Genomic DNA, 20,043 nt, shown 5'->3' with positions numbered 1-20,043 from the left:
CAAGCCTGGCTGTAGATGCTCTTAGCGTGCACATCCCATGCATTTTCAACCTGAACCTATGGTCAGGGGCTGACCTAGGAATTTTATGGAGTGGGGCGTGGCACTTGAAAAATTCCAAATATATATATATATATATATATATATATTTCAGAATACAAGCAAATCCCTATTGAGATTTCAAAAAACGAGTGACTCATCAGCAGTAGTCAGCACTCCATTTAACCATTTTTAGTTGGACCGGAGCAGACGTTTATGTAGATTTGAATTGAATGCGCGGTCGGGTCCTACCTAGGCCGGCAAAGCAGGCTGTGCAAGCCGTGTGACCCAGTGGCGTCACTCCGTTCCACTGCTCGCTAGTTTTGGCGTCTTCCTTCCGTTCCACCTACTGTGCTGTGCCTCTTGCACGCGGGCCCCGCCCCCGCCTCCCCGAGGGAGGGAGCGTCGTCTCTCCGGACAGACGCGGTCGCAGCGGCGGGCACGTTCCGTTCCGCACGGAGCCGCCACGTCGTCGTCCGCGAAATTCGAAATCCCGGCCTGCCGCCCCTCCCCCCGCGTCCCTGACCAGTCCAGCGGGTCGTCACTCGTCACCGCAGCACCTGCCTCGGGGCGGCCGCCCTCCTCGCCGAAAAAGAGGGGCGCACGGGAAAGTAAAAGAGGGAAAAAGGTTAAAGAAAGAGGGCACGGCACGCACGCTGCCATTTTCACCGCTCGCTGGCTTGGCTTGGCCTGGCCTGGTTACCTACCGCAGTTCGAATTCAAATCCCCGCTGCTGCTGGTGGAAGCGGAAGGAGAAGGGGCCGGATCGGAGGCTTCTCTCCCCAGGCACAGGCAGGCAGCTCTCGCGGCGGAGACCCACGGGCGGAGCGCGCTGTAAGTGCCGCTCCCTTCCTGCCTCCATCCTCTCCTCGCCAGCGGCCTCTCGCCGCCCTCTGCTGCCGTGCCAGCCAAGCTAAGAGGAAGTTCGAATCCGGAGCGACTCGCGTGCGCCGTGCTCTAGCTGCTCCCTGCGGTTCTGCTCCGAGGCGAGGGAGGGAAAATGACACTGTTCGTGCGCGGCGTCATCTTGTCATCTTCGGGGTAGTCTAGTACTGGGGGGGCTCCGATTTGTGCCCCGATTCGCGGGCTGCCGCGCGTTCAGTTCAGATTCTGACGCGGCGTTGCTGAGATTCGTTCGACCCCTATGGTGGCCTTTTCTAGGGGTTTAGCCGTACGTTTGGGGGTGGGGTGGGCGGGTGCTCTGCTGCTGGTACGCCGCAGCAAGCTCAAGCTCCACATACATGTGCCGGCGATGGATGGTTGGATGATGCATTTGCGATTTCTGTCAGCTCAGTCCGTATCGATTTAGTCTAGTACTCTGTCCGGCTGGTTTCCATTCAGTTGCTCCCTGTTTCAGTTTCAGTTGATTTCTGAATCCCGGTGCACGATTTGTTGTCACTTGTTAAAATTTTGAATCTCACTGTGCTCGATTTCAAATTGCTTTGCAGGGATCAAGCCATGGGTGGCGTTGGAGCTACCACCCCCAGCCCTCAGCCTCAGGGGAAGATGAAGACATCCGCCCCCTTCTGCACCCGCCACTGAGACCGACCCCCGCCAGTTCGTCGCCCCGCCGCCGAAATGAAGTCCAGCACGGCCGCCCCGTCCAAGGGCAAGGCGGCGTTCGAGCTCAAGCACAGGCTGCTCCAGGCCCTCAACAAGATCGCCGACAGGGACACCTACCAGATCGGCCTCAGCGAGCTCCACGCCACCGTCGACGCCCTCGCCCCGGACATGGTCGGCCCCTTCCTCTCCTGCGTCATCGACACCGACGCGGACCAGAAGAGCGCGGTGCGCAAGGAGTGCGTCAAGGCCATCGGCGCGCTGGCGCGGTCGCACGGGGCCCTGCTGGCGCCGCACATGCCCAAGCTGGTCGCCAGCGTCGTCCGCCGCCTCAAGGACGCCGACTCCGTCGTCCGGGACGCGTGCGTCGACACCTGCGGCACCCTCTCGGCGTGCGCCAGGGAGTTCGGGGACGGCGGCGCCGCGCTGGTCGCGCTGGTGCGGCCGCTGTTCGAGTCGCTGGGCGAGCAGAACAGGTATGTCCAGGCCGGGGCCGCGCTCTGCCTGGCCAAGGTCATCGATGAGAGCAGCTACTTCCCTGGCCCTGTTCTGCCGCAGATGCTTGTCCGTGTTGTTAAGATCCTCAAGAACCCGCATTTCATGGCCAAGCCCGCCGTGATCGAGCTGCTCAGAAGCATTGTTCAGGTCCCTCTCCTGCTCTCCTATATCAATACTTGCATTGTAATTGAACCCCTTCATGCACTAGCACTCTAGCAGCACTACTGCATATATGTTCTCTCTATTTTGGCATGATTACCTTGCTTGTTTAGCTGAGATGAGGGCTTTGCTTTTATCATCTTTAGTTTCTTAGTATGTATTTAGCCATTCTGGTCCATCATTTTTATCAGAACATGGTCTAGGTAGTTGAACGATTTTGTAGTCATGGCATGCATCATTAATTGCCATAAATTAGTACTGGTGATTAGTAGTAGTATCATGGGAAGGAAGCATGCTGCATTGTAATAACAGGGTAGCTGTTGTTTAATGGCTGCTCAGCAGTTTGTAATAACAGAGCACCTGTGATATAATGGCTGCTCAGCAGCTTGTCACACAAAATACATCTAGCTTGCCTTTTAAAGTCGGGTGTCGCTGCTGCTTGTTCACTCCGAGTATGCTTCACACTGCTAGTATGCTTGGCATCTATTTCTGCTGGAAATTCAGACAATATATATTTTCTAGAAGCAGAGTGATTATCTATTTATCTTCATCTTCAATTTTATGTTGTAAGTTGTAACTTGAGATTGACCTTAGCATTCTGTTGATGTTCTAATTTTTGTAGGCTGAAGGTGCTTCTACAGAGCAGGCTTTATCATCAGCACTAACAAGTATTATGGATTCCCTGAAGAGTAGTGACTGGACTACAAGGAAAGCAGCTTCTCTAGCTCTTTCAAGTATTGCTGTCAGCTCTGGATATTTGGTTGCGTCTTTCAGAACTTCCTGCCTTCGATCCCTTGAACGCTGTAAATTTGACAAGGTAGGTACACACATCGTGAAATTGATGCAGTGACATTTTTTTTGCATATGCTATAGTAATGTTTGTGCTTCCTATGATAGGTAAAACCGGTGCGTGATGCTATTACCCATGCCATACAGTTGTGGAAAGCTATTCCAGGGTCTGAGACTCCTGAACCATCAGAAGCTGGATCATCCACAAAAGGTATATATTCCTTTAATAATAACTCACTGTTTGTCTAATGTGCAGGAAAGCAGATGCAATACTTTGTTTTGAAGCATTAACTCAACTAACATAATTAGATTTGTTTCTATTATGTGTACTGAAATCTTCTCTTCCCTGGCAGAAAACTTTTTTGGCGACCATAATGATGCCAGAAGTGTACATGATGGTGGATCAAGAGCGACTTCTTTTAGGAGAGTTGAGCCTACACCTTCAGCATCTGTTGTCAGTGGCAGTTCTATCACTTCGGTAAAGAAGAGATCCCCATTGTCTGTCAACAAGATACCTCAAAACAATGCCTCAAATCAGCAGCATTTGAAGTCAAGTGACTGGCATGTGGAAATATCAGTCCCTAAGCAGAATACAGTGCCAGATCTAGTGAAAAAGGGATATGGCAGCACCCGCATGTTGAAATATGCAAAAGGAAGTCCTTATGGAATTGTAGATGAAGACATCAAGTCTGACTATGACCCTATGGATGATAAACAAGAATGCTCCTCTTTATCAGAAGTAGCCAGCAGGAGCTATGAGACGAAGCATGTCACCTCTGCTCTGGAAGTCACTGAAGATGTCACTGAGCTTTGCCCTAGGGCCCGAGAGACCAAGAGCATAGACTCCACTGTTACAGATGTCACTTCACATGGCACACATACTTGTTGTCTGAGTGCGACAAAAGAACTAGCCCTTATTAGGAAGCAACTACAAGAGATGGAAAGGAAGCAAGCAAATCTTTTTGATCTTTTGCAGGTGAGTCATCTTGTTGAATTAACTCCTTTCTATACTTGCCCAATTTACACAATGTTTATCTATGTGATCTGATAGCATTATCTATGATTTATAGAAAAATAATGCATATTCTTCACATGGAAAAAATGCTGTGCTGTATACAAATACTTATGAACAAACCACGTATGTAAAGATGTACTGCAAAGAATTGCCTTCCCAAGCACCTTTTTTGTACTAACTACTGTGGAGCAAAAGCGCACTCACTTTTTTTCACCTGTTTCTTGTAGGAGTTCATGTCGAATTCTGTGGAGAACATGTCAGTGCTGAACTCAAAAGTACACAATTTGGAGTATGCTGTAGACAAAACTGTGTATACAATTACTCAGAGTGAAAGCCGCTATCAACTTCCTGGCTCCAAGGGTTTTAAGAACCAGAGTGTCTCTTCTTCACCCAGGCTTTCTAATTCAACACCTAGATCATCCGTTGATGCCAACTTTAGGCCACCAACAATTCCTCATTTGAAACAAGAGAAGAAGTGGGCTCACGATCTACCATCTAAGGGCATGAGCACTTGTGTAAAAGAGGGTCATGAATTTCTGAAGGCCCATGCTCGTAACAGAGTTATGAAGCCTGGGGCTGGGAGCTCAGAGGAAAGTTACATTCCAAGTTTAGTGAGGGGTCGAGCATCTGGGGTCAAGGGGACCTTCCCGGTTCCATTTACGAGTCCATGTGATCAGTCTGATCTGCAAAATGCATTGTGTGCTTCTAATCAGGCTGGCGAGTTTCGCGGTGCTGACGGCATGGAGCCTGCATATGCTGAAGCCCTTAGCTATGGTGATTCTGATGATCTGATTGACCTGATGGACAGAACTGGGCCTGTTCTTGACAAGCTGTCGCGTGAAACGGCAAATGAACTTTTAAGGGTTATTGCTGGCCAGTTCCTTGGCACAAAGTTATTTGACTTGGCCCTACCTTGGATTCAGCAGGTAAGCTAAGTACTAGTAGCAATCTGTTTATACCTGCAATCATCTCCATGTCTGAAGAACTACAGTTGTGCATTTGCTGATTTGTGTGTGTCCGCCCAGGTGGTGGATCTAAGCACGGTTTACAAGCCGAGCCAAGTCTTTGTGTCCGCGAGAGCACAGAGGGAGTTCCTTGCTGCACTGGAGGAAGCAGCAACCAGCGGATCCACAGAACCAGCCGTCAGAATCGCCATCGTGCAGCTTGCATTTAAACTGACCAAGGCTTGTGAGGCCGCCCCATGCAGGTAATCCACATCGTCCATGGACAGTGACTAGCAAGTGCTCCACCAGTTTCTGCCACCCAATTTTGGTTTCCTGTTTTACTGATGGATGCATCCATTCTGCTGTTGCAGGAAAATCTCAACCAGAGTATCCAGGGGAAGCGAATCCGTCGTCATGGCCACCGTGATGTGAAGTACTTCTTCCTTGTGATGTGACCCTAATGTGTGTCGAGGCATCAAACAATGTCCTTGCAGTGGTGTTCTAGTGAGATTGTTTTCTTTTCTTGTCGCGACGATGTATACTAGGTCTCGATTACCGTATGCAAGTCAGTAGTAGTGGTTTGCTAGCTAATCATATGTGTACTAGGTCTCAGAAGAGGTGGTGGTTGTTGTAGCCTTTTTCGTTTTCTTTTCTCGAACACTCGTCGTAGTGCGTGTCATTGTGTATTAGAAGAAGAATGCCGAGATGGCGCTTGCTGTGTTAGCCTTGTGTGGTGTTTGCTCTCTTGCGAGAGGTGATCAACGAGCTTGTGAGTTTATGTTGTGATCAAAATGTCAGTGCTGATGATCTTTGATGTTACTACCTACTTATGCTTGCCCAAAAGCTTTCTTTTCAGTGAAGTATCAGACTTGCTTACATGCGCTCTCTTTACATGGGTAAACACACGGGGAAAGAAGAACTCAGTGCAGTTACATGTTCACTACATTTTCAAACATGACACATTTCACTACAGTAGAAAAATGTAGCACCCACACTCACATACACTCACTTTTTACATTGTCTAGCTTAACCAGTGTTGCTTACCCTCATATGCTGTTCTAGTAAGTATATTCAGATGGACGGGCATCACCAATCCGAGATGTCGCTGCGCATTGACGCGCTGTAGAGGCCGCCGCCCCTCCTGCTGCTGGCGCTGCGCTGGACGCAGCCGGTGAGCTCCTGTGACACCTCTGACATGGGCGGCCGCAACCGTGGGTCAGACTGCAGGCATTTTGCAGCCACCAACAAAGAGCAGTTTTCAGATTTAATTTTACATGCGAGAATTGATCAGTTTTTCTGAGGATTTCAGTGAGAGCGCTGAACCTGGACGCAGCGGGTGATCACGTCGGCGAAGCGGGACAGCGCCTTGGGCGGGTACAGGCCGCGCAGGGCCGGGTCTGCCACCGATCCCAGGGCATCGCTGTCGTGGAGCTGCGGCGTCACAAACTTGACCAAGGACTGCTCATTTATCGGCTTTGAGCTGGGGATCAGACAACAGCTCACATATTACCATTTCAGTTCACAGGAATTTTGCAGGAAACAACTGCTTGCTTTACCTATCGTAGGACTTCCGGCCGGTTAATAGCTCGAGCATGACCACACCAAAACTGTACACGTCGCTCTTCATCGTGTAAGCCGATGGCCTTGTGCACTCCGGGGGACTGTACCCTGGCCCCAAGCTCTCGTTTGGATCCTGCAGAGAATTTCCATGTCAGAAGATTGCCCTCATTCTACGAGCAAGTGAAAATCGTTATCTCATGGCGCAAACAAGCAAACCTCGTAGAAGAATGCGAGGCCGCAGTCGGAGAGGTGAGGGTTGAGGTCGGCGTCGAGCAAGACATTGGATGACTTTATGTTCTTGTGGATGATCGGAGGCGAGCAGATCTCATGCAGGTACCTAAACAGAAACAAAACCTTTAGCATCCTAATTATCTTATGAACTCACTATGCTTCAGTGTTGCTTGTCAACTTACTCCAGAGCCTGAGCTGTACCGAGAGCGATCCGAACGCGGGTATCCCAGGTGAGAGGCTTGCTGTAATCGTCTGACAAATGCAGGAACTCATGGAGGGACCCGTTCATATGGTGCTCATACACCATGATGTAGTGCCCGGGCTCCGCGCAGTAGCCCACAATCTCACAGATGCTCGGTTGGCGCAGCCTGGAAATGCAGGTGACAAGCTCCACAAAGTCGCTTCTCTCTGAGAAGCTCAGCGGGTCAAACTTCTTGATAGCCAGCACCTGAAAAATCATCACGGTAAACAATAAGCTTCGATTACGGGACATGGTCATCATGTTCAGGCCTCTTGACTCTCCAAGCATTTTTCGTCAGGCCACTTGACAGAAATAAACTGCCAAAAACATTCAGTTCAACAGCATTTTGCTGCAACATGTTTTATATGCATATCTGACACCATTTTGTAGATGAAACTATAAGTTCTAGGCAACGTTGACTTCTCGAGATGATATTGTGGGATAGTTTATTTTTCTCTGAATTTGGAGGGAAATCATGAGGACCTACCTGTCCGTTGGCATATTTTGCCTTGTAAACCCGGCCGACCGTTCCCTGGCCTATTATCCTGCTACCGTGCCAGTTGCCAGTGGCCGCTTGTAGCTCTGACGATGAGTAGGTCAGCAGGCTGATCGGTTCCAAGATCCGCCTAGAATTGTTTAGCATGATCTGAAACTTATTGTCGTTCATCGTCTTGTAAGGCACAGAAGGCAGTGTTACACTGTCAATCGACGTCGATTTTTCCAGCGGCTTCATGCTGACTATTGAAGAATGGCCTGCAAAAGGGAAGACAAGAACCCTTATTATCCCAAGCCAAAATGTAGAAGTACCTGCAAACACTAGTGTTTGCATCAGTAAACGTGCTCTTGTCGAAAGGAACGTAAATTGTCGGTTCTGACCTGACTCGTCCATGTAGTAATGAGACGAGATGGGAGAGGATCGCTTCATCTGCAACACTGACAAGAGAATAACAGCTGCAAGGAGCACAGCTATGATCATTGCTCCGATAAAGAAACCGTTGATCCCGACGTCACTCTCTTCGCTCGATGAGGCTCCCGCCGAAGACCCCTTCTCCATCCCAGGAGGAGCCGACCCGGATGACCACTGGTTCCCACCAGTCCTTGAGAATGTAGTTAGCACTGTCAGAACTGATGAAATTGTAGTGCAAAAGGAGCAATGTTGGGTGCAGGTACCACTTACTTGAGGCTGTCGATTTTTTTCAGTTTACTTGGAATCCACCCGGTGAACTTGTTGTTCTGCAGATTCCTTGAGCACAAAGGGAGGAAAACCGTTCTAGCTTAGTTCTGAATCATCACACTCATGCAAATATATGGATTTGAATCAGTACCTTTTCAAGTAAAGTAAGCAAAATTAAGAATTATTTTTACATGCATTTATATTAACAACACTGCTTCTTTTGCATTTCCATGTTGAAGTAATTAACCAGAAGCATACACTTTTAACCATGGCGATAAAATTGGTTTGAGGTGGCAGTATTTACTCGGGGTATACTTACAGATCCTCCAGAGAAGAAAGTTTGGCCAGAACGTCGACATGGCCAGTGAACTGGTTGCTCTCCAAGTTCCTGGATATATATTTTGAAAAGATTGACAGTCATTTGTTGATCCAAAGGAGAAATAGCCAACGAAGTTCCTAAAAATCCAGTTGCCTTACAGTGTCTTGAGGCCTGTCAGGTGCTGGAAACTCTGGGGCAGGTTACCGGAGAGGCGGTTGTCAGAGAGATCCCTGATGACACAAATAGAATTGCTTACTGTAAGAAGAAAATTAATGAGCTCTGGTCAAATCAAGCATCACAGGCTAAATCTCTGTTACCGCGACATTACCAACAAACTAGTAGAGTTGTGGTAAATTTATCAAGGGGTTAATACTACAATGAACACTGAATTTGGTATGCATAACTTACATTGTCGAGAGCTTTGGAAGTTGCGTGAACATGTCCGTCAACTGCCCGCTTAAGTGATTGCTTCCGACGTTTCTGCGGTCCATTGAAAAGGCAGTTTGGTGACCGATCCATTCAGGAAAAACAATCATCATCGGAAAAAAAGACGGCAGCATGAAATAGGTTCTTACAGTGTCTCTAGATCAGACATCTGAGATACCGAATAGGGAATCCCGCCGGTAAACGCATTCCCTTGCAGGTTTCTGTATCACAACATATCATAAAACACACTGGTTTAACTACTGGGATTACCCGTGCCAACAGCAACTATGGAAGGAAAAAAGCCCAGGAAAATGAACTTACAGCTGAACCAGGTTGGGTGGGAGCGAGTAGGGGATCTCGCCGCTGAGCTTGTTGTCGCTCACATCGCTGTGCTACGCAAAAGAAGGGAAAGCTGAACTAAGTTGCGCAACCAACGGCGGCGGCGGTCGATGAACCGGAGAGAAGATTTGGGTTCACAGTTGGGCATGACTCACAATTTGGTTACTGATTTGAGGCTGGACAGCTGGAAGCCGAGGTTGCCGGTGAGGTCGAGCCCCGACAGGTCACTGCTCCATGCAGAGCGATCAAGCCACAAAACAAAGCTGTTAAACATTCTGTGTGAGGAAGAAGGGGATGGATGACAAAGGAAGCTTGAGATTTCACGATGGTCTTGAGCAGGAAATTTCCTGATCCCCTTTGTTTGGCGGTTATTACATTTTGGTGACGGAATTGTCGCTGCAGTCGACCCCTCTCCAGCCGTCGTCGTCGTCGCAGGGGTCGCCGCCGTCGGCCTTCCAGTTGTCCAGCTTGGACGGCTTGTGCATGCTGGTGAAGAGCACGTTCAGCGCCTCCACTGGTGAAACATGGCGGTAAAACGCACAAAATGTTCTTCAGCATTGTAATGTTCACAAGGCAGGAAACGGGAGAGAAATTCCCGGTCTCTCTCGCTCACCGTCGGCCCGGTCGGTCTTGGCCACCGCGACGGCGACCACCGCGGAGAGGAGGAGGAGGAGGAGGAGGGCGGCGAACGGCCGCCGTGGACGGGCCATGGCGGGTGGGCAGAGGACCGGGCCTGTCAGGGGGGAGCATGCAGGAGGAGGTCACCTCTCCTCCTCTCGCTCATGGGCATGTGGATGTGGGTTTCTAAAATTGGGAGGGAGGCGGGAGGAGGGTGGGGAAGATGGCGCCGGCCGGGCGGCGAGAGTGGCGGGAAGCCCCTCGTTTTGAAGGTCCCATCTCTCTCCCATGGGGCGTCTCACCTGACCTGTATGGTCCAATTGATACAAGAGCTAACCCAGATCAGTGTCAACAAGCTCCGTCGTAGTCTAGGTGGTTAGGATACTCGGCTCTCACCCGAGAGACCCGGGTTCAAGTCCCGGCGACGGAATTTTTAATATTTTTTCCTTCTCATTTTAGCTACTGTAGAAATGCAACATTTTTAGCCATGTTAGTAATCTTTCTTTCCTACATTTTAATCATGCTAACAAGTTTTTTTTTTTTTGCAAAGCAGGGAAATACGTCAAATGGTAGGAGTCAGAGAGCATATTGTGTGCACAAATTAAACTAAGGAAAAAAAATTATAATGGAGGAATACAATGATTGATGGACCAAAATGCAGAAACTAATTTCTCTGCTAGATGAAGCAGGTGGGTTTGGATAAAATCAAATGCAGGCGCAGGCAAAACGGAAATTACATATCATCAGCATTGTATCTCCCCCTCGAAGAAGTCATAATATCATTGTACATAGTTATCATCTACTGAAAACCAGGGTAATTCAACAATAACATCCAGAAACCCGAAATCACCTTTACTCCTTCCCTTTCTATTCTCTATATATGTATATGCTCTTGCAGAGGGAAACAATGGCCTAAAAAAAGGAAAGAAACTGAACGGCTTCCGTCCCTGGCGCCAGCTCTGTAGTACCCTGTGTATCTGGAGAGTCAAATGCTCACAGCAGCACCTGCTGCAGCAGCAGCAATGTCATTGTCAGGTATCCCGCCCTATGCCGCGATGTGGTCGCTCAGCTTCCGCCCGCTCGTCTCCAGGGGGAAGTAGGACACGGCCACGGCCGACACGAGCATCACCGTGATGAACACCGCGATGGCCGCGGTCTGGTGGCACGCGTGCACCAGGCCGACGGCCACAAGCGGGCACAGGATCCCGCCGAAGCGGGCGATGGAGCTCGCGAACCCCACACCTGTCGCCCTCACGGCAGTTGGGTATATCTGCAAGAGGCGACGGTGTGAGACGTTTCACAAAAGAGATTTAGCAGAATACAGGGTGCTGCTATGGCATGGACAAACCTCAGGGGCGTAGATGTGCAGGACGATGAAGCTGGCGGAGATGCAGATGCGCGCTCCGAACAGGAAGACGGTTGTCAGGGATTCCGTCTGAGCAAACATGAGAGGAGCTATGCACAGGCAACTGACGTAAAGCATCAAGGACATCGAGAGCTTGCGTCCGAACTTGTCCACGATGGCGGCTGACAGAATAAGGCCAGGAACCTCTGCGTCGATCAACATGCCGTGAATGAGAAGTATACTCTAGGGAAGGATAGGTCAAAGGAAAAATGATTGGCCATAGGAGAAAGCATATATACCTCCAAAGCTAGTGATGAATACATTCCTGTAGAGATTAACATCAGTTGAGTGGGTTGTTTCAACTGTTACTGCTCCTTCTGAGCCACAGATCATATTTCCATGACTCAGCTCTGAGGTTAGCAGAACAAGACCGTAGTACAAGAAGGCGAGACCGAGGAATACAGTCCAAAGAAGAAGAGTCGATCTAATTAGATTTGGGGACAAAAGCCTTAAGATGGCATTCAGGCCCCCAATCCCAGGTTTGCTGGCGTGATCGACAGAGTTGGTTTTCCTAGCTGAAACCAACTGTGCAGATTCTGCAGAATCTGCCATCTCGTGGAGCTCCACTCGATTGCCAGCACTAAGCCGTCCAGAAGGGAGAGCTACACGGTTTACTCGTGCCATTGTTTCCATAACATGCACTGCATCAGCTATTCTGCCCTTCATGCATAGGTATCTTGGTGACTCGAGTGTCAATGGGTAGAAGAGTAGTAGGGCAAATGATGGCAATGATGAGAGCGCTAGCAGCCACCTCCAGCCAAAAGCTGGCATCACAGCCTGCAAATTAAGCGGATTAGTGCCTGCAAATTGCCGTGTCTGTTTTTTAAATAGTACAGTTACAAATTAGAGTGAATGTTCGTGTGGTTTGATCTATTGTGCCAACAAGAATTCACCAGATCACTCAGACAATGGTATTACTTTTGCAAAAATGCAGGAACTTACCCAAGCAAGCGAAGCTTCCAGTATTGTGCCAATGGTCCAAAATGCTGAGAAGATGACCATCCAAGTTCCTCGGTTAGGAGCAGGGACAAACTCTAGAAACCAAGAAGATAGAACTGGTCCACCACCCAGTCCAACACCAACAAAAAATCTTAGTACAATCAAAGATGAATAGTTTGGCGCGAAGGCACTGAGAAGACCTGCCCCACCGGTTACAAGGGCTGTGAAGTTGAACCCAACCCTGGAGAAGTACGAAGTAGCAACAATGAGGAAGAATATACTTACAGCATGCAAAATATGAACTACAGACAAAAATAGATATCCTAAAAATGTATTTATTTGCCTCTCCCAGAAGACATCCTAATTAGTTAAACTTAGCTAGTCTGGTATGCAGATTCAACGTAACCAGTCTGGTATGAAGATTCCCAACCTACATCCCATATGTAGCAACCTCTTGGCTCTCAACTTGAGAGTTATCCTATCGTGCCGGCAAGCTCTACCATAGACAGGGATTATATTAGCCTGCCTCTCCTGGAAGACATCCTAATTAGCCTGCCCCTCCTGGAAGACATCCTAATTAGTTACACTTAGCTAGTCTGGTATGCAGATTCAACGTAACTAGTCTGGTATGGAGATTCCCAACCTACATCCCATATATAGCAACCTCTTGGCTCTCAACTTGAGAGTTATCCTATCGTGCCGGCAAGCTCTACCATAGACAGGGATTATATCAGCCTGCCTTTCCTGGAAGACATCTTAATTAGTCAAACTCAACTAAACTAGACTAAAGTTATCAAGTGAAAGAATATATTTTTATGCCCATAGTATTAATTAAGAATCATTCCAAAACATTACTTGGCTCAATTGTGTATGCCTAGCTAAATTCCACAGCATAAATTCCGCTGTTAGGGTAGATGTATTTGAAAGACAAATTTCCAATAAATAAACAATGGAAAAGCAGGAAAGGACCTACCTTCTCCCGTAGTTGTCCGAAACTAAGCCCCAACAGTATGCTCCTACGAGCATCCCTAAAAATACAACACTTGTGATGAAACTCTCTTCCTGTGCAGAAAGGCCCCATTCAGCGTGAACCGACTGCCCAACAAACGACAGAAGCATCATTTCCATCGCCTCTGAGATCTTGGCCATCCCGGAATAGGCAAGCACGAACGCTTGGAACTTTCCGAACCCCATGGACACCAGCGCCTCATCGACAGTATAAGTTGACACACCGTCCTCCATCTGAAAAATAAACAAACAGACATGATACATGGATTAATCGGTTTCATGTTTGCTATCATACTGCATTGGCAGAGAAGTTTCTTTTTCCATTAAGGCGGCATCAGAAGTAAAATGGGATTCGTGCAGTCTGGGATCCTCCATCATCAGAAGTAAAAATAAGCTCAAGGACCATATTTCTCTGATTTGATAATCCAAAAGACAGCAAATTCCAGACAGTACCAACCAGCACTCTACTCTCTGGGATTCATGCTGTCAGAGTGTAGACAGCCCCCTTGCTCAACACAGAAATAGACCTAAAGTTGTACGTACTACTACCAAAGGAATACAATGGCTGACAAACTAACCCAACGATTTTCAGTTAGATTGCCAAACAGTCAACAGCTAACAGAAAGATAACCAGACCACCGGATCAGATTTATAAATCTAGGCAACCTAGGTCACACGTCCGGGCGACGGATCCTCGGCTGAACAAGTCACGCATTCAGGCCGGACTGCTCGCTGGGGCCGGCAGCGCGTCGCCGGACGGGAGCCGGCTCAAATCGAGCGTGTTACAAGGACGGAGCGCGGCGGCTGGGGCGGAGAGAGTGGGAGACGGGGAGGGGCGGAGGGAGCTCGTTGGGGAGAGTACCTCGTCGGGGTAGGTAGGAGGGGGGCCGGCGCCGGCGGCCTCCAAGTCGCCGGGAACGGACGCGACGACCGGGTCGGGTGTGGGCGGCTCGTTATTTTTCCTTTTTTTTTCTGATGACGACGAAAATGGAAAGAAAACGTCCGTTTTACGCCTAAGTAGCGGTTACCATGAGTGTGCTTTACGCCTAAGGATATTGTACCCAAAAGGACTAAAAAATATCAATTTATTTCATTAGAGAAAACTCTATGCCTCTATTTAATTTGCTAAAAGTTCTGATCTAGTAATATTCATCAAGGAGTAACAAAAATTACATCCATCATAGTACACCGTCACCTAGCAACGACTAAAAGCATTGCAGCGAGCCGAAGGCGCATCGTCGTCATCACACTCCCTCACCGGTGTAGGGAAAATAATGTTGTAGTAGACAGTTGGGAAGTCCTTGTGCTAAGACCCCAAACGACTAGCGTACCAAAACAACAGCGGTCGCTGATGAAGAGAAGCTTAGATAGAAATGATCTAAATTGTAGACAAGCGAACGCACACGAACAAAGGCCAGATCCACTGAAGACAAACACCGATCGAATTTCATGAGTTCTGTGTGAGATACACCGCCACACACGCCTCCGACTACGCGAGACACGCCTACAAGACGGGGGCTAGGCGGGGAGAACCTTATTCCATTTTCAGGGAGTCGCCGCCGCCTCACCTTCCTAAACAGGACACAAACCCTAAACAGACTAAAAATACCTAAAAACTAAGCATGAGCTCTGCAGGCAAGGCTGAGATCCATCCATGTGTCGGTGTCAAAATCGTCAGACCTCAGGGTAGGAGGTAGCAGGAACAAGGGAGACGATGTTTACCCAGGTTCAGACCCTCTTGGTGGAGGTGTAATATCGTTCATAATTTCTTTATATAAGGAATAAGGAATTGCACTCACACTAGCACCCACATCACATAAGCCATGATAACAATGATCTCCAATTTTAACAGAAACAATAGGCATGCCAACCACAACTCTATGTTTATCTTTAGTATCAGGTTTAGCAATCCTAGCAGCTTCATCACAGAAATAAATAACATGCCCTTCAATATGATCGACCAAGAGATCTTTAACCATAGCAATACTAGATTCAACTTTAATTTGTTCAGGGGGTGTAGGTGTTCTAGTATAACTCTTACGAACCACAGTTGAAACTTTAGCATGATCCTTTATTCTAATAGAAAAAGGTGGGTTCTCAATATAAGCAGTAGGAACAATATGATCAACATTACAAGTAATAGTTTCTTCTTCAACTTTAATAGGTTCTACTACTTTAACTTCAATGGGAGGATGGTACTTAAACCACTTCTCCTTAGGGAGATCAACACGAGTAGCAAATGATTCACAGAAAGAAGCTACTATCTCAGAGTCAAGTCCATATTTAGTACTAAATTCACGAAAAACATCGGTATCTCATACGTCTCCAACGTATCTATAATTTTTAATTGTTTTCCATGCTATTATATTATCTGTTTTGGATGTTTTATATGCATTATTATGCAATTTTGTATGATTTTTTGGGACTAACCTATTAACCTAGCTAGAGCCCAGTGCCAGTTCCTGTTTTTTTGTTTTAGAGTTTCGCAGAAAAGGAATACCGATCGGAGTCCAAACAGAATAAGAACTTTCACGATAATTTTTCTTGGACCAGAAGACATCCAGAGGACTTGGAGTACACGTCAGGGAAGCCACGAGGCACCCACAAGGACGGAGGGCGCGCCCCCACCCTTGTGGGACCCTCATGACTCCACCGACCTATTTCTTCCGCATATATATTCTCAAATGTTTCAAAACCTACCAGGAGAGCCACGAAAACACTTTCCACCGACGCAACCTTCTGTAACAGTGAGATCCCATCTAGGGCCTTTTCCAACGTCCTGCCGGAGGGGGATTCGATCACGGAGGGCTTCTACATCAACACCATTGCCTCTCCGATGAAGCGTGAGTAGTTTACCTCAGACCTGCGGGTCCATAGCTAGTAGCTAGATGGCTTCTTCTCTCTCTTTGATTCTCAATACCATGTTCTTCTCGATGTTCTTGGAGATCTATTCGATGTAATACCTTTTTGCGGTGTGTTTGCCAAGATCCGATAGAATTGTGGATTTATGACCAGCTTATATATGAATATTATTTGATTCTCCTTTGAATTCTTATATGCATGATTTGATATCTTTGCAAGTCTCTTCGAACTATCGATTTGGTTTGGCCAACTAGATTGGTTTTTCTTGCAATGGGAGAAGTGCTTAGCTTTGGGTTCAATCTTGCGGTGCTCGATCCTAGTGATAGAAGGGGAACCGACACGTATTGTATTGTTGCCATCGAAGATAGCAAGATGGGGTTTTCATCATATTGCTTGAGTTTATCCCGCTACATCATGTCATCTTACTTAAAACGTTACTCTGTTCTTATGAACTTCATACTCTAGATGCAAGTAGGAGTCGGTCGATGTGTGGAGTAATAGTAGTAGATGCAGGCAGGAGTCGGTCTACTTGACATGGAAGTGATGCCTATATTCATGATCATTGCCTTAGATATCGTCATAACTTTGCGCTTTTCTATCAATTGCTCAGCAGTAATTTGTTCACCCACCATAATATTTTCTATCTTGAGAGAAGCCTCTAGTGAAACCTATGGCCCCCGGGTCTATTTTCCATCATATAAGTTTTCAATCTACAATTTTAGTTTCCTATTTCTTTTGCAATTTTTTACTTCCCGGTCTATAAACCAAAAATATTACTATACCGTTTATCCATGTCTATCAGATCTCACTTTGCAAATAACCGTGAAGGGATTGTCAACCCCTTTATCGCGTTGGGTGCAAGCTGGTGTTTGTTTGTGCAGTTATTCGGTGACTTTGTTCGTTGTCTCCTACTGGATTGATACCTTGGTTCTCAAAACTGAGGGAAATACTTACTCTACTTTGCTGCATCACCCTTTCCTCTTCAAGAGAAAAACCAATGCAAGCTCAAGAAGTAGCAGTATCCATAAAAGATTTAACACAATCAAACCTAAGATTTATACCTGATTCCTACCTTCATCGAGTTCCCAATCTTCAAGGTTGCATTTAATTCTTTCCAATAAATCCCATTTGAATTCAATATCCTTCTTCATAAAAGAACCAGTACAAGAAGTATCGAGCATGGATCGATCATTATGAGAAAGCCGAGCATAAAAGTTCCGAATAATAATTTCTCTTGAGAGCTAATGATTGGGGCATGAATATAACATTGAATTAAGCCTCCCCCAAGCTTGAGCGATACTTTCACCTCCACGAGGCCAAAAATTATATATATAATTCCGATCACGATGAACCAGATGCATAGGATAAAACTTCTGATGAAATTCCAATTTCAACCGGTTGTAGTTCCATGATCCAATATCATCACATAGTCTATACCATGTCAATACCTTTCCCTTCAAAGATAAAGGGAAGACCTTCTTCTTGACAACATCCTCGGGCATACCTGCAAGCTTAAATAATCCACAAACTTCATCCACATAGATTAGGTGCATATGGGGATGTAATGTTCCATCTCCTGCATAAGGATTAGCTAGCAGTTTCTCTATCATACCCGAAGGAATTTCATAATAAATATTCTTAGTAGGTGCAGTAGGTTGAGGAGAAACTCTTTGCTCTTCCGGTCGAGGTGAAGATACCCCGAACAAGCCCCTCAAAGGATTGTTTTCCATAGTAACAAGTGACAGTAAATTTCAGCACACTATATATATGTTTCCTTACCAAAGGTGCTTCACTCCCCGGCAACGGCGCCAGAAAAGAGTCTTGATGACCCACAAGTATAGGGGATCTATCGTAGTCCTTTCGATAACTAAGAGTGTCGAACCAAACGAGGAGCAGAAGGAAATGACAAGCGGTTTTCAGTAAGGTATTCTCTGCAAGCACTGAAATTATCGGTAACAGATACTCGCGTGATAAGATAATTCGTAATGGGTAACAAGTAACAAAAGTAAACAAGGTGCATCAAGGTGGCCCAATCCTTTTTGTAGCAAAGGACAAGCCTGGACAAACTCTTATATAAAGCAAAGTGCTCCCGAGGACACATGAGAATTGTTGTTAAGTTAGTTTTCATGATGCTCATATGATCCGCGTTCGTTACTTTGATAATTTGATATGTGGGTGGACCGGTGCTTGGGTGCTGCCCTTCCTTGGACAAGCCTCCCACTGATGATTAACCCCTCTCGCAAGCATCCGCAATTACAAAAGAAGAATTAAGGTACACCTAACCATAGCATGAAACATATTGATCCAAATCAGCCCCTTACGAAGCAACGCATAAACTAGGGTTTATGCTTCTGTCACTCTAGCAACCCATCATCTACTTATTACTTCTCAATGCCTCCCCCTAGGCCCAAATAATGGTGAAGTGTCATGTAGTCGACGTTCACATAACACCACTAGAAGAGAGACAACATACATCTCATCAAAATATCGAACGAATACCAAATTCACATGATTACTTATAACAAGACTTCTCCCATGACCTCAGGAACAAACGTAACTACTCACAAAGCATATTCATGATCAAGATCAAAGGATTATTAATTATCATTAAGGATCTAAAAATATAATCTTCCACCGGATACACCAACTAGCATTAATGATACGTCTCCAACATATCTATAATTTTTGATTGTTCCATGCTGTTATATTATCATTCTTGGATGTTTTATAGTCATTTTATATCATTTTTTGGTACTAACCTATTGACATAGTGCCAAGTGCCAGTTGCTGTTTTCTGCATGTTTTTTACATCACAAGAAATCAATATCAAACGTAGTCCAAACGCAGCGAACCTTTTTGTGGATTTTTTGGACCAGAAGACATCCAGTGGGCCAAAGAAGTACCGAAGAGGGAGCCCAAGGTGAGCACAAGACACCAAGGCACGCCTGGAGGCCCAGGCGCGCCCTGGTGGGTTGTGCCCACCTCGGTGGCCTCTCGAACCGCCTCTTTGCTCTATAAATACCCCAATATTCCAGAAACCCTAGGGGAGTCGACAAAAATCAATTCCAGCCCCCGCAAGTTCCAGAACCACCAGATCCAATCTAGACTCCATCACGGAGGGGTTCATCATGTCCATTGGTGCCTCTCCGATGATGCGTGAGTAGTTCTTTGTAGACCTACAGGTCCGTAGTTAGTAGCTAGATGGCTTCCTCTCTCTCTTTTGATTCTCAATACAATGGTCTGTTGGAGATGCATATGATGTAATTCTTTTTTGTGGTGTGTTTGTTGGGGTCCGATGAACTTTGACTTTATGATCAGATCTATCTTTTTATCCATGAAAGTTATTTGAGTCTTCTTTGATCTCTTTTATGCATGATTGCTTATAGCCTCATATTTCTTCTCCGATATTTGGGTTTTGTTTGGCCAACTTGATCTATTTATCTTGCAATGGGAAGATGTGCTTTGTGATGGGTTCGATCTTACGGTGCTAGATCCCAGTGACAGAAGGGGAACCGACACGTATGTATCATTGGCATTAAGGATAACAAGATGGGGTCTATTTCTACATAAATAGATCTTGTCTACATCATGCCATCGTTCTTATTGCATTACTCCGTTTCTCCATGAACTTAATACACTAGATGCATGCTGGATAGCGGCCGATGTGTGGAGTAATACAGGCAGGAGTCGGTCTACTAATCTTGGACGTGATGCCTATAAAATGATCATTGCCTGGATATCGTCATTATTATTTGAAGTTCTATCAATTTCCCAACAGTAATTCCTTTACCCACCATTTGGTATTTTCCTCGAGAGAGGCCACTAGTGAAACCTACGGCCCCCGGGTCTCTTCTTTATCATATTTGCCTTTGCAATATATTTTTATTTGCTTTTATTTTCAGATCTATTAAATCAAAAAT

General features: G+C 46.5%; 3 protein-coding genes and 1 non-coding gene across 6 annotated transcripts; 2 read left to right on the top strand and 2 right to left on the bottom strand.

The window, feature by feature from the left end:
* Positions 1–622: 622 nt before the first annotated feature.
* LOC125510419 (ARM repeat superfamily protein) lies at positions 623–5,724 on the top strand. Its single transcript, XM_048675589.2, has 8 exons — positions 623–870; positions 1,485–2,241; positions 2,876–3,070; positions 3,151–3,253; positions 3,396–4,018; positions 4,285–4,983; positions 5,083–5,264; positions 5,373–5,724. Exons 2-8 carry the CDS (start codon positions 1,615–1,617, stop codon positions 5,431–5,433), a joined length of 2,490 nt encoding a protein of 829 aa, XP_048531546.2. The 5' UTR covers positions 623–870; positions 1,485–1,614; the 3' UTR covers positions 5,434–5,724.
* Positions 5,725–5,828: 104 nt separating this feature from the next.
* SRF5 (STRUBBELIG-receptor family 5) lies at positions 5,829–10,093 on the bottom strand. 3 transcript variants are annotated; one of them, XM_087521639.1, is made up of 16 exons: positions 9,905–10,093; positions 9,667–9,805; positions 9,447–9,554; positions 9,274–9,339; positions 9,102–9,173; positions 8,935–9,006; positions 8,685–8,756; positions 8,527–8,595; positions 8,211–8,276; positions 7,910–8,130; positions 7,521–7,786; positions 6,975–7,240; positions 6,778–6,898; positions 6,558–6,694; positions 6,325–6,481; positions 5,829–6,222 (listed from the first exon to the last, which is right to left on the bottom strand). In XM_087521639.1, exons 1-16 carry the CDS (start codon positions 9,999–10,001, stop codon positions 6,088–6,090), a joined length of 2,064 nt encoding a protein of 687 aa, XP_087377765.1. In that variant the 5' UTR covers positions 10,002–10,093; the 3' UTR covers positions 5,829–6,087. The 3 variants fall into 3 exon arrangements, with proteins under 3 accessions (XP_087377765.1, XP_087377766.1, XP_087377764.1); XM_087521640.1 differs by having other exon boundaries at positions 9,447–9,518; XM_087521638.1 differs by having other exon boundaries at positions 7,521–8,130; positions 9,447–9,518.
* A 173-nt stretch (positions 10,094–10,266) lies between these two features.
* On the top strand, positions 10,267–10,339 carry TRNAE-CUC (transfer RNA glutamic acid (anticodon CUC)). The gene has a single exon. It is a non-coding gene; the product is annotated as a tRNA-Glu (tRNA).
* A 294-nt stretch (positions 10,340–10,633) lies between these two features.
* Positions 10,634–14,266, bottom strand: LOC125537885 (organic cation/carnitine transporter 7-like). Its single transcript, XM_048701211.2, has 6 exons — positions 14,124–14,266; positions 13,227–13,495; positions 12,257–12,494; positions 11,554–12,091; positions 11,258–11,460; positions 10,634–11,179 (listed from the first exon to the last, which is right to left on the bottom strand). Exons 2-6 carry the CDS (start codon positions 13,493–13,495, stop codon positions 10,955–10,957), a joined length of 1,473 nt encoding a protein of 490 aa, XP_048557168.1. The 5' UTR covers positions 14,124–14,266; the 3' UTR covers positions 10,634–10,954.
* Positions 14,267–20,043: the final 5,777 nt, after the last annotated feature.

The sequence above is a fragment of the Triticum urartu genome, chromosome 5A (assembly GCF_056163025.1).
Source record: "Triticum urartu cultivar PI428250 chromosome 5A, HENAU_Tu73, whole genome shotgun sequence".
NCBI lineage: Eukaryota > Viridiplantae > Streptophyta > Magnoliopsida > Poales > Poaceae > Triticum > Triticum urartu.
The sequence above is the reverse complement of the archived record's forward strand: the minus strand, read 5'-3'. Positions and strand labels throughout refer to the sequence as shown.

Excerpts from the sequence above, each read along its gene's own strand:
- LOC125510419 (XM_048675589.2), top strand. The coding sequence starts at position 1,615 with ATGAAGTCCAGCACGGCCGCCCCGTCCAAGGGCAAGGCGGCGTTCGAG. Across the intron at positions 2,242-2,875 it reads TGCTCAGAAGCATTGTTCAG|GCTGAAGGTGCTTCTACAGA; the intron begins GTCCCTCTCCTG and ends TAATTTTTGTAG. Across the intron at positions 3,254-3,395 it reads AGCTGGATCATCCACAAAAG|AAAACTTTTTTGGCGACCAT; the intron begins GTATATATTCCT and ends CTTCCCTGGCAG.
- SRF5 (XM_087521638.1), bottom strand. The coding sequence starts at position 10,001 with ATGGCCCGTCCACGGCGGCCGTTCGCCGCCCTCCTCCTCCTCCTCCTC. Across the intron at positions 9,340-9,446 it reads CTCAAATCAGTAACCAAATT|CGATGTGAGCGACAACAAGC; the intron begins GTGAGTCATGCC and ends TGCGTAGCACAG. Across the intron at positions 8,277-8,526 it reads CTTTCTTCTCTGGAGGATCT|GAATCTGCAGAACAACAAGT; the intron begins GTAAGTATACCC and ends TTTGTGCTCAAG.
- LOC125537885 (XM_048701211.2), bottom strand. The coding sequence starts at position 13,495 with ATGGAGGACGGTGTGTCAACTTATACTGTCGATGAGGCGCTGGTGTCC. Across the intron at positions 12,495-13,226 it reads TCGGACAACTACGGGAGAAG|GGTTGGGTTCAACTTCACAG; the intron begins GTAGGTCCTTTC and ends GTACTTCTCCAG. Across the intron at positions 11,461-11,553 it reads ATTCATCACTAGCTTTGGAG|AGGTTCCTGGCCTTATTCTG; the intron begins GTATATATGCTT and ends TGATCGACGCAG.